At 45.4% G+C, this 18,427-nt stretch overlaps 3 protein-coding genes across 5 annotated transcripts in view; 2 read left to right on the top strand and 1 right to left on the bottom strand.

Moving 5' to 3' along the window:
• The window catches only part of LOC108152213 (poly(rC)-binding protein 3), an 88,050-nt gene extending 78,301 nt beyond the window's left edge, over positions 1-9,749 (bottom strand). For both annotated transcript variants that reach the window (XM_017281374.2, XM_033386761.1), the window contains exon 1: positions 9,123-9,749. The gene's annotated coding sequence lies outside the window, so the exon portion shown is untranslated. The remainder of the gene's footprint in view (positions 1-9,122) is intronic.
• A 2,765-nt stretch (positions 9,750-12,514) lies between these two features.
• LOC108150895 (neuropeptide-like protein 29) lies at positions 12,515-13,212 on the top strand. The gene is made up of 2 exons (XM_017279205.2): positions 12,515-13,011; positions 13,102-13,212. Exons 1-2 carry the CDS (start codon positions 12,690-12,692, stop codon positions 13,170-13,172), a joined length of 393 nt encoding a protein of 130 aa, XP_017134694.1. The 5' UTR covers positions 12,515-12,689; the 3' UTR covers positions 13,173-13,212.
• Positions 13,213-14,236: 1,024 nt separating this feature from the next.
• Positions 14,237-18,427, top strand: LOC108153057 (delta-1-pyrroline-5-carboxylate dehydrogenase, mitochondrial). 2 transcript variants are annotated; one of them, XM_017282829.2, is made up of 8 exons: positions 14,237-14,345; positions 15,777-15,945; positions 16,013-16,486; positions 16,551-16,722; positions 16,796-16,983; positions 17,042-17,264; positions 17,337-17,704; positions 17,765-18,427. In XM_017282829.2, exons 2-8 carry the CDS (start codon positions 15,881-15,883, stop codon positions 17,997-17,999), a joined length of 1,725 nt encoding a protein of 574 aa, XP_017138318.1. In that variant the 5' UTR covers positions 14,237-14,345; positions 15,777-15,880; the 3' UTR covers positions 18,000-18,427. The 2 variants fall into 2 exon arrangements, with proteins under 2 accessions (XP_017138318.1, XP_033243775.1); XM_033387884.1 differs by lacking the exon at positions 14,237-14,345 and adding an exon at positions 15,236-15,255.

Genomic DNA, 18,427 nt, shown 5'->3' with positions numbered 1-18,427 from the left:
TTCGTTTTTCTCTGACGCTAGGGGAATCTATCATATCTGGAGCCGGGGAAAAATCAACCAAAGCGAGAAAAACACTTTCCCAGCTCAAAGGGATCCTTGACGATGAAACGTCTAATTGTCCCTCGTTTTATAATAATACTATTGACTGTCGTGCTCCTGTTCCCCGTTTAGCTTTTCCCCCAATCGGGGGCCAGATCGTGGGTCGCCTGGCTCTGGTCCTGGCGCCCTGTCCCCGCAACCTCTTGGGAGGTGTACTCGTATTTCTTTTTCCAGTTCTTGAGACAATTCCCACGGACAATTCACATTTTCCACAACTATGTGCATCCCCCCCCCGGCCCCAACCAATGAAGCTGAAAATGTTGCCGTTGCCGTTGCCGTTGCCATTGCCATGGCATCATAAACCACTTCGCGTGGACCGAGCTGCATAAACAATCTCCAACGAGAGTGGAGGCCACTCCAAGAGCAGCGTCGTCGAGAAGGATGCGAATAGTGGAGAATGTGACGCAAGAAGAGGCAGCAGAGATCCATCCAAGTTCTTGCCCCCAGCCCAGTGACAACTTGAGAGTGACGAGGAGGCAGGCAGGCAGGCAGGCAGGCAGGCAGGCAGGCAGGCAGTCGGTCGGTCGGGCCACTGCATTTGGCATAGAGAAGAGAATCCGCTGCAGTCCGTCCTCAGTCTATCCGATCCGTCTCGGGTCTAGAGATGTGACCATCTCAACGGGAAGGGCGGCCAGGGAAAGGGGGTGGCGGGAAGGCTAGGAGGTAGGCACTTAGGATAGTGCCATGCCATCGTTGTTGCCGTTGTCGCCATTCGCTGACGTCGTTTATTTATAGCTGCGATTTTTTTCTTTTATTTTTCGCTGATTTTCCTTCTCTTCGGCAGTTTTCCTTTTGCCATTTACAATGCTACGCAAAAATATGCGAAATTGCAAGTGCAGCACAAAAGCAACAACAAAAATAACAAAAACAACGACAGCGACAGCAAAATAGAAGGAAAATTTATTTGGTTTAATTATTTGTGATTTTTTGGGAAATGAAATACATGCAAAAATTATTGTTAAATTAATTGAAAGCTACGCAGCAGAAAAATTCACAAAATGGAAATTATAGAAAACTGAAATCTGGGGGAAATCTGGGGGAAATCTGCAAAAAAGCCCACTAATTGGGCTATGAGAAACATGGCCCGATATATGACATGCCTATGACAGAGGTATGTTAACGATGGTGATGTTGCAGAAAGATGTTGCGGTTTTTATGCAATCGGCAAAATATATGCAGCCATATATAAATATCCCAACTTTCCATAGAATTCTTGGGAAAAGAAGAGCAGCGAAAGCTGTGTAGATTCTGGTTCAAGAAGGACCGTCTAGATGTGTCCACAACGAAAGTATCACCTGCTGTTCAGAGTAACGGCAGGTTTCCGCATGTTAAAATGTTGCCGATTGGTGTGACGGCTCGCTGTTATCGATCGGTGTAGCGAATCGCTGTTACCGATAGGTGTAACGGCTCGCTGTTACCGATCGGTGTAGCGAATCGCTGTTAGCGATAGGTGTAGCTACTTGCTGTTACCGATTGGTGTAGCTACTCGCTGTTACCGATCGGTGTAGCTACTCGCTGTTACCGATCGGTGTAGCTACTCGCTGTTAGCGATAGGTGTAGCTACTCGCTGTTACCAATCGGTGTAGCGACTCGCTGTTGCCGATCGGTGTAACGAATCGTTGTTACCACTCGTTGTTGCCGCTCGACTCTCTCAGATCCCTGGGAGTGCAGTCTCTAGCCCACTCTCCACATGGCTTTCATATCGTGGATTACGCACTAACCCCCAGGGCGAACATGTGGAAAATATATATATGTACAAAGTGAATTATAACGAATCACACACCGAATCATCGTTGGAATCCCACATCTTCAATACTATCCCCTCTGTTTTTTCTTAATGCCCCGACCACTCAAAAAAGCAGGCACTATGTGCTCTAGCAAAGACTCCGAACTCAAAGTTTACTGCTCACCATCAAACCCGAATCGGTTTACATACATGCGTACATATATGTACACAAATCCCATAGAATAAAAGCTGGAGAATCAAGCACGAAATGTTATTTCTTGAGATATATGCATGATATATCTAATGGCCATGTAAAGACCATGTCTTCCTCCAGCAGGAGCTGAGCCATTGTTGGCCGCATCAATCATGTGCCGTGTCCTTGTCCAAGTGCACCGAAAAGTATGCAACGCGCTCTCCCGCTCCCTCTGCTTCTCTCCACGTAACCGCACAAGTATGCTGCCATCTCCCTCTACTTGTTCAACCAAAATTTGTCAAGGAAACCACAGCAGAAGGAAAAGCAGCAGCAGCAGCACCACCACCACCACCAGTACCACAAAAAGGTGGCAGGCAGAGGCGGAGGCAGAGGCAGCGGTAGAGAAATGGCTAATGCCTCCACTCACTCGCAATGCCTCATTAAAATTTTAAATAAATATTATGTCGAGGGGTGGCAAATAATTAATGAAAAGTAATATCAGCAACACCATCGGCCCCAAAGGCAAGCCTTCGTCAAACTTCGGTTGACCGCAAAAAGTAGCATGCCTCATAATTTCCCACACACAGAGAGAGAGAGAGAGAAAGAGGGAGAGAGGGAGGGACCGTGGAGGCCATAAGCAAAAGCTTTGGAATTCTAATTTGATTAGCATTGGGGCCAGAGGAAAGCCATTTACCACAGCTTTGGATTGAAGTGCTGCCGCTGCTGCTGCTGCTGCTGCCTCCATTTCCCGATACGAATTGCCATTCGTCAACCAGAAATGTTACAGGTCCTCTCGTCGTGGCCTGGCACCTGCTAGAGAGCGGTGGCTTCATTAAAACTTTGACTGTGCTGCAACGTTTTGTGGCACGGCAATTGGTTGCGGTCCGCACTCCAGAGCGAAAAAGGATAACCGCAACTTTTCATTAAAACGCAGGTTGCTGCCACGGCTCAAGACGGCTGCCACATCATTTGTGATTAGAAATTGAATGCGATTTTCAGTGATAATTGCCAGAGCTGCTCCACTGTACTCCGTGGAGTTCTCATAGCCTTTACGGCTATTCCTCTATGTCCTCGATTCCCGAGCAAGCAAGCTTTTAGCCCCATAATGCCAATATTCATATTCCTCGAGTTTGTTTTTGTTTTTTTTGGCAAAATGCATATCCCCGGAGAGCCCTGGGAGGAGCAGAGCGGCGGCTCAGCGACTGTCAGGCAAATGGCAAATAAAATGCAAAGGAAGCAGCACCAGATGTAGAGGCAGATGCAGATGCAGAGGCAGAGGCCAAGATAAATCAACAAAAGTGCGCGCCAGCTACAAATCAAAAGGAGAAAACGAAACGAAACGAAAAGAAAAGGATTTCTCGTTTATGTATTTTCTTCTGTTCCTGGCAGAAGTAGCTGCCAGAGACGGAAGGGGGGGGCGTGGCAGGGCGTTGGGGAGGGGAGTCAGTGCAAAATTGGCCAATTTACATGCGTTTGTGTTTTTGTGTTGGTGTTGGTGTGGGCGTTGGGGTTGCCAGAGAGAGAAAAAAAAGGGAAGATTGAAGTTCAATTTGGAGTCTTTCCGTGTGCGTGTGTGAGGGAATGCAAAGTGGCATTTGGAAGAAGAAATTGCAGACTGCTGCAGCGTTGAAATGCCAGCAAAAAGAGTTTAAGCCCAGCCAAGCGGAGCACTCAAGAGGCATTAAGACAGAGACAGGCATAAGATGAAGATGAAAGACAGAGCCAGCAATAGGAAATAAAACAAAAAGAGACCAAAGACCAAAGACGAAACGAAACGAAAATCGCTTTGAAAGCGTCTACAATGAGAAGGGCTTTAATAAGCTCCAGGTAGCTGCAGCTCTAGCCCCAAAGGCAAACTTTGGTTTCGTTTCCATGGCTGGCGTTTCGCCCTTAAAGCGCCACCGTACATGTGTATCTCCGCAGGGCGGAGTGCATACGCTGCGTATACGCGATTTCGCTGGCGAAAAACTTAGTTACGTACAGCACGCTAATGAGCTTATCTGATATGGGACCAGAATATATGTAACTAATGAGCGGACTCGACTCTGCTCGACTCTGCTCGACTCGCCTGCATATATGCTTGCATTCAACTGAATTCGCGGTGGTGCAGGTGCCATGGCAACGGCTGCTTGGTAGGGATTTCATCTGGTTTTGTAGAATTTCGATAACTACAAATTAACGAAGTGGCAGGCAGGATAACCCCCTTCCCCACCCAAATTTGGCCAAATTTGATTAGTTGGAAACCAATGAAACAGTGCATCATGCCTGAGATGACCTTTCGCCCGGCCGACTAAGCCATAAGCCACAAAACGGACTGTTCTCCACGATAAGCCCCCTCGGGGATAACTAAGTCCTTCCTCGGGAACGACCTGTATGCAGAGCACTTCCTGATCCACAATCTAATCCGGATTACCGAGCACATCATCCTTTCCCCGGCTGTCTTTTCACACATTAGCCGATGGCTGCGGGGCGTGGGGGGGGGGGGGGAAACTTTTGCTGCACATTGCTCTAATTAGTTGCCCTTTCCAGCATAGTATGCATAGCAAAACAATTTGAAAGTCAGACGGATGAGAGATTGAGGAAAACCGCACGAATTTCAGGCACACACACAATCACAGAGAAGGACGAAAACAGGAAACAGCCGAGTGACAGAGGAGCCTGGGACGAACATTTAACAGTTTTGCAGGAACAATATTCAATTTCCGACTGTCTAATAAGTTTTTGGCCAGGCACACAAACAAATCGCATACCCAGCTGAGCAGAGGAGTTGGGCCATGTAATAAGCCAACTCGAAACGTCTGAGCTGTCTATCCATTCGTCGCCCTCAGAGCCAGAGCCAGAGCCAGAACCAGAGCCAGAGAGCCAGACCCAGACCCAGTTCTAGTTCCATATCCCACTTCCCATTGCGACCCGACAAAAGTTCCATTACTCAAACCAGGAGAGCACAGCGACGCAAAATTTTCCTTTAATTTCCTTTTTAGTTTTTTCCCCGACGCCAAAAACTAACTTGTCCTGCCCTGTGCCCTGTGTCCTGTGTCCTGGGCCTGAGCCATCCTCTGCTCCAGCCAGAATATTGTCAGTCAGCTTAAAGTCTGGCATGGCGTGTGTATACATATGTACGAGCGCTATATGCTATATCTATAAAGTGTATGTATGAATGGAGGGAGCCCTCAACTTTAATGAATACCCGCGGGCCAATGCAAACACAAATGTAACGGCTAACGGGCCATATAAAATGCATTTCGAGTAACAAACTTTAAGCACTGCGAACGCGTTCATTTGGGAACGACACGGATGCTCCCCAATGTGATGGCGTTTGGGTTTTGGGTTTGGGTGCGACAGTTGTGTGGGCGAATAGTTCAGCCCCATCCCAGGGGCTGGGGTCTCGGGTCGGTTATGCCACTAAAAAGTAGGTTTATGCGCAGCCGAAATCATGAACTCTGGGTAAGTGAGAGGAAAACGACTATGAATACTTATCAGCAAGTGCTTGTTTGTCCCGCTTGTCGCTTAATGGTTTGGGGGTTTCTCTCTCAAGAGAGAGAGAGAGTGGAAGAAGAGCCCTCACAACCGCTAGTAATTGTCTAATGTTAACTCTTGCCCTCCGTTTATCATCTTTCCACCTAATGATCTATTTTATTTGAGTTTTATAATATTTTTTCGCAACAGCTGTATTGCTATCTCGCTCGCTTTCCACAGAGGGCGTTTAACAGGGCGAAAGAGAGAGAGGGAGGGCAAGAGAAGGCGCGTGGAACGAGTAGCTAATGGATTTGCTAATTATGGCCGTAATAATAATCCAATCTGAACCAAATTCAGTTATCTGGCAGATAGGGTCATTCTCCATGGTTCTGCGTGCTCGGGGGCAGGGCGAAATACACTCGAAACAGTGTGATATCACAAAAGTATGGATACAAAATTTGATTGCTCTATAGTCTCTTAGTTATAGGCGCCTATCGGGACGGACAAACACGGCTATATCGACTCGGCTATTGATGAGGATCCAGAATATAAATACTTTCTTCTACATATATCCCCAAACTCTTCGAGTACCAGGCATACAATTACTTGTTTTAAATACAAAATACAAAACACATTCTTTTTATAATTTCCACTCTCTAGGTGGCCACCAATATCGCGTTATTTCAGCCGCATAAACCGTGCATTTTTTTCTATATGCAAGGCCTAAAGTAAATACGTCATGATGTCGGGCCTCTGTCGAAGTCTGCTCTATAATGCTGGCTCCCAAGCCACCGCCAGCCTTGCAAATAGGAGCGGACTGGATATTGGAAGGAGGCAGACGACGGCGAAGCAGCGAGCTTTTGCTGGTGGGGGGGGGCGGGGATGGGGCTGGTGCTGGGGCTGGGATGGGGGTAAACCTGCTGCGGTTTACACTGCCGCCGAATGCCATGGAAATGACAGACGATGTAAAAGAGTTCATTAATATTGCAAGGTATGCTGACGATGACGATGACGAGCACGAGGACGAGGACGAGGTCTGTAGCTGAAGAGGATTGGGTTGTAGGAGGCGTGCATGGAAGCAGAAGGAGAGCAACAGGGAGGACAACGACAACGACAACGAGAACGAGAACGACAACGAGAACGACAACGAGAACAACAAATGAGGACAACATTTTGACTGTGCGCACAATTATTTTGTAATTTGTCATATTTTTGTAGGCCTCGGCTAGGCCGAATCGTGGCACCCTATAGTGCATCTATAGGTGAGGCAGAAATGGGGCTCGAAAGGGGGAGCGAGTGGAGGTAGACGCTGCTTTGTCCAAAATTTCAAGTAGCAAAGTCTCGGACTCAAGTGGCTTGACGGCCTACTAAATAGGAAATGGGGGAGGATGGGGTTGAGGCACAGTCGTGGGCCATGAGAGGGGAGGGGGGTTTTGGAGCAGGGGTTCAGAAAGGGGGTACGGGTAGCTACCCAACTGCATAATTGTTTGTATTTTACGCTTTACATGAAAGCTAAGCAAATCTTTTGTTACACTGTCTAACAGAGCAACAAGCCTCCTTGGACGCCCTCCCCCCGCCCCCGCCCTCCTCCTTTCCCTTGGGCCCGCCCCCCCCCCCCCCCCCCCCCCCCCCCCCCCCCCCCCCCCCCCCCCCCCCCCCGTTCCTATCACCCTCTTTGTTGGCCTTATGCTTTGTGTGCATATTCTAAACATGGCGGCGCCTGTCGGGGGCCTACGGCTACCTCAACCTACATTCGCTAAGACTTTAATAGTGCCTTTTCTCCCGCAAAATAGCCCACCCCCCCAGACCAGCCCCCTCTGACAGTCAGTCAACAACAGTGGGGAGCATTCAGGCAGTCCGTCAGGCAGTTTTCTTACTGTTTTGCTCTGCCTGTTTGCCTAGCCTTCACCCCTCGGATCACCCCTTTGGGGCAGCCCCATAATTATACCCTGGAAAGCGTGTAGGGTATGTCCTAGGATCTCAAGATGGATATACAATGAAATATTCGAATGCCTTGATCTCTTATTTATTTATATCTCTCAACATTTCGCACTGTTCCTCCTGCAGTTTTCGTTCTAAAAATGTTCTATAATATCCCGTATAATATTTAAAGAGGCAAACCTGTTCTTAAACATTTTCTGGAATTCCTAGAGTATTCCCCTTGGAACTTTGTTACTTTTTACTCTTTATAGTCGTTTTTTTTTTATATTTTTGTTGCCTCTCATCATTTTTATACGCTGTAGTTTCTGGCCAGTTCCTACCGCTCTACCCCCCCACACCCCGCACACCCCTGCTGCCATGGACCGACCGACCGACCCTTGTCCATTTCTTTGGCTCTTCCGCTGCTGCTTCTTCCATCATTTCGTGCACAATTTTTGTTTGTTTTTATGCAGTTGTTTTTGTTAAATTACATGCACACACACACACACACACACATCCCCATGCACATGCACAGAGACAAATATTTATTTAAAACTTATGCCCGAGGCCTTTCATTACAGTGCACGGCAAAAGTATATATATATATATATATACCTATATATGTATTTCTCTCTGCTTTCTGTTCTTCTCTTTTCTGGTTTTGGTTCTTTTCAGTTCACTCTCTCGCATCTCTCCTTTTAGTTGCATATTTCCCCACTTATTCGTTGGGCTCTTTCTTTCAGGATTTTTGGTCCATGGCTCCTTTAAATGGAAATTTTTTTTTATATATATACTCTCAATGCCGTCGGGGAAGGGCGCAGGGGGGGGGGGGGGCAGGGGGGGTAGTGGGAAGACACAAACTATGTAGGCAGCATGGTATGCCTTACAAAAGCCTTCGCCTAGTTAATTTACTCTCCAGCCGACTGGCCCCAACACCTACCCACCCCCCCACCCCCCTCCAGTACGCCCTCCAATTATGACGTCTACCGGAGTTTTAATTAGTCCTTACACTCCACAACTACCACTGCACACTCCTTTGTATGGCGTGTGTCTGTGTGTGTGTGTGTGTGTGTGTCCTTGTGTCTGGGCCATTGTCTTGGCCCCAAACGAAACGAAACGAACAAAATGCATTATGACGTGGCAACAAATAGCCAAAGTTGTTGAAATTTTTATGGGATTTACTCGCGGAATTATTTTAAATTGCCTCGCTCGAATATATCCCCTAGAGTCTAGGGTCTAGAGTCCAGAGTCTAGAGGAAAAGAAATTGGGAACAGGTCAGAATTGTTTCTTTAGAAATGATAGAGAATGAAGAAGGGGAAGCCTATTATTTTAGGGGAAAGAAAGACATAAAATTGGAATTACTATGATCTTGGAGCAAAGACTTAAGACTTAAGATCGGTATTTATGAGGTATTTTTGAAAATGATTCGAATCGTAACCCTTACTTTTACATAAGAATTACCCAACCTATAGGTAGGATAGGATACATAATCCTCAAAATAAGCCATATCCATTCCTCCCACCCATAATATTCATAGAAAATACTCAATAACCAATGGTAGCTGTCCTTTGAATAGTTTTCAATGGGTAAAATATATATACGAGTGTATGTAGCAATCAAATAAATCCCACAAATGATAGATACACCTCATCATTGATCTACTGGGAGTTTTTGAGCCGTCCTACAATTATCTGTAAAATTCAGTTTACAGCCCGAAGAGCACTCACCTGTCAATACATTAAATTTCGCTTTGTCGCAATTTTGTTAATTAGTTTGAATGTTTTTATCTGTCTGTCCGTTTGTTTGTTTGTTTGTTTGTTTGTTTGTTGATTTGTTTGCTTGGTTGTTTCTGATGATTCGCTCAAAATGTTTTTGGGCGCCAAAAAGTACAGTCACTCACACAGGAAAAAAAACAACGCGGCAAAACACGCACAGACACAGACGTACAAACAGAGAAAGCAGAATGCTATTAGCTTTCCAAACTGTTATTTCCTCTCTGGGACTCTCTCGCTCTCGCTCTCTCTCTCTCTCTCTCTCTCTCTTGCGTTTTCTCCTGCTCTTTCTCCTTCTTTTGCTCTCTGACTCCGTGTGGGTTGTCTGGGATGTTGATTGCGGTTGGGCGGCCTTTTGGATAATGCACTTGATCCGCTGTATTCTGTATGCTTCTGGGGCTGTGGCGGGAGGCGGGGCCTGTTAATTTTTTTGGCTTAAATTCGGAATTTCTGATGGCTATCTGCTGTTTCTGTTTCTGTTTCTGTTTCAGTGTTTCGGAAATGGTCGATTGCGGGTCTGCTGATTGATTGAGAATGCTGAAAGCGCACACGGGGCCCAAGGAGCACACAACTGGTCTGAGCGAAATTGCACAAATAACTGAATTGAAATATCCCCCCGCGAAACCCATGGCGAGCAAGGGCAACAGAGACAGAGCCTGAGAGACAGCCTGTCGGCTGGGCGCGAGAGCGAGAGCGAGAGCGAGAGAGAAGGCATTTGCTTATTTTCGTTCGAAAATTTCTTACAAATTTCCTAAAAACCCAACATCCCCATAGAGTGGAGGTGTCGCAGAGTGTGCGGTTCGACAATCCCACTCGAGTGCATTTTAATTGATTTTTTTTGTATTTTTTTGCCGCCCTCACCCCCCTCTTCCCTTCCCCCCTCCTGCCAACCACCCGCTTAGTGCACTCAGAGCGAGACGGCCTCAGCGTGCTCATCTCTCTCTCGGACCCATGCGGCGTATGCGTAACATTTTCAGCTGCAATTTTGCATCCGCCTCCACCGCCGCTTAGCTGCAACTTTGAGTGAGTTTTCCTGATACTCATTGCCCCTGACGGGGCCAGCGCATTCTGAGTGATTTCTCAGCGGGACGATCTCTTCGGGGCCAGGGCATTAGTTGCTGCTCCTCTTCATATTTTTCAAGTTTTAATTAGCTTTTCGTTTTTTAGTGCATTCCTGACAAGCAAACAAAAGTTGCTGCTGCATCAAATTTATAATTAATTACATGTAAAACTGTTGGCCAAATTGGAAAAGTATCCAAAAACATGAATGGTTCGGACATTTTCGGACTAACAATTAGCATTTTACTGTCCCAAAAATTATCACAAAAAAACAAGAAAACAAAAAAAAAAGGTAGAGCAAGAGCAAAGTGAAAGGAACGAAAAGTTTAATGAAGTTTTGTGAAGGATAGCTTTCATTTTTCCGTCGAGGGGTTGAGGAAGTGCTAGAGAGGTATAGACAAACTTTTTAATATGAAAATTGCTCATTTGGGGCAAGGAAATTAAGTGGCGGGGCACGGGCAACGGGGTTTGGGGCGTACTTTGCCAATTGATTCCAGCCCCTAAGATAGGGATAAATGCTGGTTATTATCTCTGGCATTAAAGGGTTTCCTGAATGGTATTTTTCGTATAATTGAATTATAACTAATTATGGAACTGGGATTACCATGAATGCTAGATGATCGCATATGAGGGAAGGTTGGTTCTTTTTTTGGAGGTCTTAAAGGTTTAAAGAGCCCTCAATTCCATTTTATATTCACTATTCAGGCTCTAAGATTTTAAGGGCACAATCGAAGGAATCTTAGGGAATTTCAGACGTCAAATTCCAAAAGATATTCGACTACCTGTAGATATTTGAAGACTGTTCAATATTTAGGATACGATTTTGCCAGTTGGAACCACGATTGGAATGTTCCTTTTGTTGTTTGTCCTAGAATCATCCATGGAATACCTTTTGGGATTCTCTTTATTTGGGACTCTCGAATAAACTAAAAATATACCTTAAAGATCTTGAGATGCTTAAGGAATTCCTTATTCTTCTACAAGGAAACATTTTAAGAGAGACTGTAGCCCGCTCATAAAGCCAGGCTAAAAAAATCGTGTACCATTAAAATGGATGGGCGTTACTCATCCATTTATTGATACTGTCTTTTGTATGAATTATATATGAGGTTACGTGGGGAACCACCTGCAACAACCTGCAAGGCTTGCACTTTGGTGCACTCAAAAACATCACTCGGACTCAATCGGGGAACGGAATGGGCGTACAGGGTGCTTCGAAATCCGAGCTTGAGCATGCGCAAACATGTCCGGACTCGATGCAGATGCAACTCACTCGACTGGAGAGCAGCAACAATGCAACTCCTACGCGGCACAAAAGCACACCTGGCCCACCTGGAGAACCGAAAGTAATGCGGCAATGTAGAGTGAAAACGAGAGAGCGAGATGGCAAAAGAAAGAGATGGCGCGCGAGAGATAGAGAGAGAGAGAGAGAAACGTCAGCTGCATGCGAACCCAAAGGCTCGACAAAGAACAATAATAGCAGCGATGGCAATTCCATGACATTTTCCATTGTTGGCCAGTGTAAAACCCAACACACACCAACACAAATGAGCACAGTGTATGGGAAAAGGTTTTAAAAATTTATGAATGAATTTTTGGATACTTTTTTGTACACGAATTTGGCAAGTTTTCTGGGCTTTCTCTCTCTCTCTCTCTCTCTTTGCCTTTCTCTGTTTGGAAAATTGCATAAAATATTGTGACTTGTAATTTGTCAATGTACAAGGACGGACAGGCATACAGAGTGGGGGGTAATCAGGTGGCAGATGATAGATGTAATCTATACCAGATTGGGGGGAAATTCCCATGGATGCCCATGCATGACAAAAAGGTAAAAGTCCTTCAGACTGAACTCTCGGTCAATGCTTAAGCCAAATTGATACCCGCCAAAAAGAATTATAATTATTGACCTCATTTGAAGGGCGTTGATGAGCATTGACCACCCAGGCAATGAACCTCAAAGAGTGGAAACCACCCGAACAGCACAGCACCACATGACTAAGCGGCCCATCAAACAATTTTAAGGCTAATGACTATGTTTATGCGGAAAACTTGTGAACCCCTGCGCCACTGAAAAACCGCCTAACTAATTGATACTGAGAGCAAAACGGTTATCATAATAGTATTATGTGTGGGAGCGTTGACAACTTGTAAACAAATATTGCTAAAAACTTTGTTTTGTTTCTGGTCGTGGGAGCATTATTTACGGTTTACACAATATTGTAAAAATACGTATACGCCGCTTGGGTCATGCCCGAGCAAGCAAACAGCGTCAGCGGACAGTGAGGCCGATGAGCAATGCTTGATGGGCGGGCGATTAAGCGCCATTAAAAAAGCGTTTTATGGTTTGGTAAAAATCGCGAATATACCAGTTGGCAAACTCTATAAAATCAGTTTGTGTCAGTGGTTTTGCATTCAGTCTGCGTTCGAGGATTACACACAAAACAACCACCAAAAACAACAAATATGTCTGCAAAAAATACAAGAAATTGCCTCTGGCTGGGCCTAGTCCTGTCGGCCACAGTTCTGCAGATGGTTCAGGGCCAGTACTATGGATATCCGTACTATGGTGGGGGAGCGGGCGCCGGCGCTGGATTGGGTGGCGGCTATGGGAACATGTATGGTAATGCCTATGGCTACGGTTATCCCAGCTACGGCGGATATCCCTACTACTCATATCCGAGCTACAATCCCTATTCGATATACGGCCAGTATGGTCAGTACGGTCAGTCCCAGTATGGCTATCCCAGTTACGGCGGCTTCCCGTACGGCGGAGGCAACGGAATGAGTAAGTAGAAATCCATGCACATCTGCCTGAAGCTCCCTTAATCCTTCCGTCTGCAATCTACAAGTGTTTTGGACATGTTTTCTCTTATAGACACGGCATATGCCAGCAGCAGTGGCGGCTTTGCCACAGCCAGTGCGGGGAGCGGCGGCTACTACGGCTAACCCTGGTGTGATATTATTTCCCTATTACCCTAAGCTAGTTAAAGTGTAAATATTGGTTAATAATTTTTTTTTCATAAAAAATATGTGTTTTAGCACGAATAAATGTGTGAGAAACATTCGCAAAGCTTCTCAAATTTCAAATTTAGGCGCGGTATTCGATAGCTAACCCAAGTGTTGGAAAGTATGAGGTCACAGGGCTGGATAAGTGGAAAGCAGCCATATGTGAGTCATGTTCATTTGAACCAAGACAAAAATTTCGATAGGTGAAAAATAAGGTGGAATTTTTGAAATAGCCAATTTCGCTTGGCTAATTAGGAGCGCCAGTACTTAGAAACACTTCATTTTTATTAGAATTATATTTAGAAGCCTCCAAAAATGACAGTCGTTATTCATTCTGATTTTCATATAGTCGCAGTATATCTTCCTTGATTGCAAAACAAGATTGAACAAGACTTTATGCCGCATTTATGACACAAAAATATTGATATTGAAACCGAAAATCGACTTACAATATATAGGTATATATTTAACAACCCAACCGACAGCTACTAAATTTCAGAGCGATCTTTCTAAATAGCCCCAGCCAAACAAAATAACAGTCTAATAAATGTGTAAAGAAAATTCGCAAATCTTGTCCATTTTCAAATTTTGGCGCGGCACTCGATAGCTAACCCAAGTGTTGGAAAGTATGACATTGCAGGGGTGCATAGGTGGAAAGCAGTCACGAGCAGCATGCGAGTCGATAACGAACTGAACCAGTTCAAGTTTTTTTGAGCCAAGACAAAACTTTCTCTAGATGAAGTTAATTGTGGAATTTCTGAACATGGGTAATTTCAATTGGCTATATGAGACAGCCGGAACTTAGACAAACTAAACAAAATAGATGCCTCCAATAAAGACAGTCGTTAACCATTTTGACTTTCATATAGTTAAAATAATTTCCTAAGAAAAATGATAACAAACAAGGCTCTATGGCGCCAAACTTCAAATATGACACAAAAATAATGCTATTGAAACCGAAAATCGGCTAATAATATATCGATACATTTTTAACAACCCTACCGGCAACGGCTAAATTTTATAGCGCTCTTTTTATTTGGCTTAAATAGTCCCAGCCAAACAAAAGCACAGTCGCGTTTTTGACCAGCGTCGTCACCTGAAAAAACACACAAAGTAAGCGTAAAATCAATTTTATTTGTGCATAGTGTGCAATGTGTTACATTGCAAAATATAATGATAGTAAGGGTCTCAAGCGACCAATAAGCTAACAATAAACGGGAGGCAAAAACATTACATTGCATAATGGGTCACAACAGCAGCAGCAACAACAACAAGCGCAAAACGGGCCAAAACCAAGTGAATTTTGAATGCGCCTGTGTGTTAGTGTGTGTATCTACAGCTGAGTAACGAATTTTTGTTGTATTTAGTTGCTTTTCGTACGTTTTACTTGGCCTCAAAAATCAACTTGTGACTTGTTCTTGATTTGTTGGCCGTTTTATTATTATTCTACCGATAAATTTACATACATATGCACATACATACATACTAATGTTGTCTGTAGTCACGTACAGATAGTATGTATTGGTAAAAATCAATTTGCCTCAGCTTTAATTGCATTTTATTAAAAACACTTGACAATCTGACGAACAATGCAAAAATGCTTGCTCCATATTTGTTCTACCTTTCTCTTTCTAACTTTCATAGTTGCTGCTCACGCGCATCGCCCGTCCTCTGTCTCTCTCCCCCTCGCAAGAACAACTGCTGGTATACGGTGGGTCGCCTCCCCGCGCTCCCCGTCCAGGCTGCTTAATTTCATAAATCAAGGCAGTGCCAGTTAAAAAACAACAAGAACTATATGTACATACCTTTGGTATAAGCTCCACATATGCACATACTACACACGTATATCGGTTTGTTTCGGCATTAGGAAATTTCCGTAGCCAGCGCACAGTGGTCAAACAATTCAAAACAAGTAGGCGATAATGATATTAGTTCCCTGTAGCCATTCCCCTATATCAATAAATTTCAGTCTAGTTTTTTCTGGAATACGGCACACAATATCGGCGAATGAAAGTTTTTGACGGTATGTCGATAGCGGAAAGTTTACAATGAATGTTAGTGTTGGTAAGCATCCGCACCACTGTGCAGCGTACACAGAACAGCTGATGCTTGTCAAATTTTGCTTTTATATGTGTATGTATGCAAGTCGTGTGTATTTGTGTGTGTGCGCGAGCAAGAGAAGAGACAATTTAGATACCGAGAAAAAAAACTTGACGAGTTTATTCAGTGTTTCGCGCTAGAAAATCCAATTCAACTTGATATTCGAGCTTATAATTCATGCAAGTACAGAAAATTACTTGATCAAGTGTGGCCTTATCTCGGTTTAGGCCCGGGGGGTGTGTCTGTCGGTCTCTCTTCACGTTTGGGTCCTTATCAAAATCACGCGACGGTGACGGTGACGCTGCCGCTGCTGCTCGTGCGACTCGCCCGAGCAGTGTAGCCCCCCAATGAATTTTCAAGGCTGCGCTGATAAATGAAAACTAATCAAATGTTTTTCGTTTCGTTTTGTACCTTTCGCCTGCCGCCTTTGTGCTTATCACACAGATAGCAAAATTCTAGTTGAAACGAAGCACCGCTGACACCGACGACGACAACAGAGCTTATATAACAAGGCAGAAACCGAGACAGGCCCCTCAATCCAGTAAAAGATGTTGCGATTGCTACGCAGTACGCCCGCCAGGTGCTCCGGCCAGCAGCAGAGCGTAATCCAGAGGTAAGTTCCTGTTGATTTTCAAGTTGAAAGAGAGGTCCATGTAACACCACTTATCCACCGCTGCTAGCCATGTGCGAGGTCTGGGCTCTGCGATTCCGGAGCTCAAGCTAAAGGACTTTAGTGTCGAGAACGAACCGATTCTGAGCTACTGCAAGGATTCGCCGGAGCGCAAGGCCCTACAGCAGGCTCTTAAGGACACGGCCTCTCACTGCGAGGAGATTCCCATTGTGATAGGCGGCAAGGAGTTCAAGACATCTGATGTGCGGCATCAGGTTATGCCCCACGATCATGCACACAAGCTGGCCCAGTTCTACTATGCCGATAAGAAGCTCCTGCAACAGGCCATCAAAACCGCTGTGGAAACGCAGCCCAAGTGGGATCGGGTGCCGCTGGCAGAACGCTTGAATATCTGGGAGAAGGCCGCTGATCTGATGGCCACAAAGTATCGCCAGGAATTGAATTCGGCCACCATGTTGGGACAGTCCAAGACGGTCATTCAAGCCGAAATCGATGCGGCAGCAGAGCTGATTGACTTCATACGGTAAATGGGGAAAGTCAGCCTCAAGGGAATAGCATTCCTAATGTCTGGATTCATTTACATGCAGATTGAATGCCTACTTCCTGAAGGAGGTCTCCAAATATCGTCCCATTAGTGAGGACATCAAGGTCACCAAGAATTCCATGCGATATCGTGGCATCGACGGCTTTATTGCCGCTGTCAGCCCCTTTAACTTCACGGCCATTGGCGGCAACTTGTCCTACACCCCCGCTTTGATGGTAGGACGACCAAGCCCCTAAAATTCCCAATCAATTAAGCTAACACCCTGTGCACTCCCGTCTCGTTTTCCAGGGCAATGCTGTGCTGTGGAAGCCCTCTGACACGGCCATGCTTTCCAATTGGCGCATTTTCAATATCATGCGCGAGGCAGGAGTGCCCGATGGCGTTGTTAACTTTGTGCCAGCCGATGGGCCGGTGTTCGGAGACACGATTACGGCCAGTCCCCACCTGGCAGGCATCAATTTCACCGGCTCTGTGCCGTAAGTAAGAGTCGGATTATTGATTTCTGTTCTATATTGTATTCTATCTCTCGGACAGAACATTCAACCGCTTGTGGAAACAGGTGGGCAACAATATTGACAACTACATCAACTTTCCCCGCTTGATTGGCGAGTGTGGTGGCAAGAACTTCCACTTCGTGCACAAATCGGCGGACGTCCAGTCGGTAGTCACATCGACAATACGCTCGGCCTTCGAGTACTGCGGACAGAAGTGCTCGGCTTGCTCGCGCATGTATGTGCCCGAGTCTCTGTGGCCAGAGGTTGGTTGGTCGAGCGCCATTCAGCACTGATTGCCCCCTACTAATCTGTTTGACCTTCAACTCTCTCCGCAGATCAAGGCTGGTCTGCAGTGCGAGGCGGAGAAACTAAAAATAGGCGATGTCCAAGACATCAGCAGCTTCACATCGGCTGTCATTGATGACAAAGCATTTAAACGCATTACCAGCTATATAGAGCAGGCCAAGAAGTCTCCGAACCTGGAGATAATCGCCGGCGGTACCTACTCGGACAGCAAGGGCTACTTTGTAAATCCAACCATTGTGGTTAGCAAAGATCCCAAGGACCGGATCATGGTTGAGGAGATCTTCGGGCCCGTGCTGACCATCTATGTGTACAAGGAAGCGGACTTGGCGGAGACCATGAAGCTGGTTCACACCTCCACAAAGTTTGCCCTAACTGGCGCAATATTCGGACAAGACGAGTAAGCGTATAGCCTGAAACTCGTAAATATGTTCTTTAATTTCTTTAATCCTTTGCAAAGGAATTGGGTCCAAACCGCTTTGGAGGAGTTCAAATGGGCTGCCGGAAACTTCTACATCAATGACAAGTCGACCGGATCTGTTGTGGGCCAACAGCCATTCGGTGGCGGTCGGATGTCCGGTACCAACGACAAGGCTGGCGGACCCCACTACATTCTACGCTGGACTTCACCGCAGTCCATCAAGGAGACGTTTGTGCCCCTGCGTGACGTCAACTATCCCTACATGAGCGAATAAGCTGATGAAAGATGATGATGAAAGTGAAGGAGAGGAGCAGAGGAGCCGAGAAGCAGAAGCTAAAACCGACAGGAATCTCATATAACTACTAACTATATAAATATATATAAATGTATATGTATTTTGTTGAACTATTTTTAAACAACACCCAAACGCCCACCCCTATCCCCGCCCCGTAACACCTACCCTAGTTCAGATAGTTAATGTTGTGCACACACACACGAATCGCGGATGAGAGCGAGAATCCATGAGAATGAAAAACTGTTGTAAATTGATATGCTGATTACCCTTTTAAACCGTCACACACACACACACACACACACGAACACAACCACATGATTATATGCCGCGAATACTAATCTAATATCTATAAAACCTAAAGTTTGAAACGTATTGTGATTACTTAATTATATAATTTTTAAAAATTA

This window comes from Drosophila miranda, chromosome XR, assembly GCF_003369915.1.
Source record: "Drosophila miranda strain MSH22 chromosome XR, D.miranda_PacBio2.1, whole genome shotgun sequence".
Classification (NCBI taxonomy): Eukaryota; Metazoa; Arthropoda; class Insecta; order Diptera; family Drosophilidae; genus Drosophila; species Drosophila miranda.
This window is presented reverse-complemented; position numbering and strand designations above follow the sequence as displayed.

Coding starts and splice junctions, on each gene's coding strand:
- LOC108153057 (XM_017282829.2), top strand. CDS start 15,881: ATGTTGCGATTGCTACGCAGTACGCCCGCCAGGTGCTCCGGCCAGCAG. Junction 16,487..16,550: donor GAGCTGATTGACTTCATACG/GTAAATGGGGAA, acceptor ATTTACATGCAG/ATTGAATGCCTACTTCCTGA. Junction 17,265..17,336: donor CCGAGTCTCTGTGGCCAGAG/GTTGGTTGGTCG, acceptor CTCTCTCCGCAG/ATCAAGGCTGGTCTGCAGTG.
- LOC108150895 (XM_017279205.2), top strand. CDS start 12,690: ATGTCTGCAAAAAATACAAGAAATTGCCTCTGGCTGGGCCTAGTCCTG. Junction 13,012..13,101: donor CGGCGGAGGCAACGGAATGA/GTAAGTAGAAAT, acceptor TTTCTCTTATAG/ACACGGCATATGCCAGCAGC.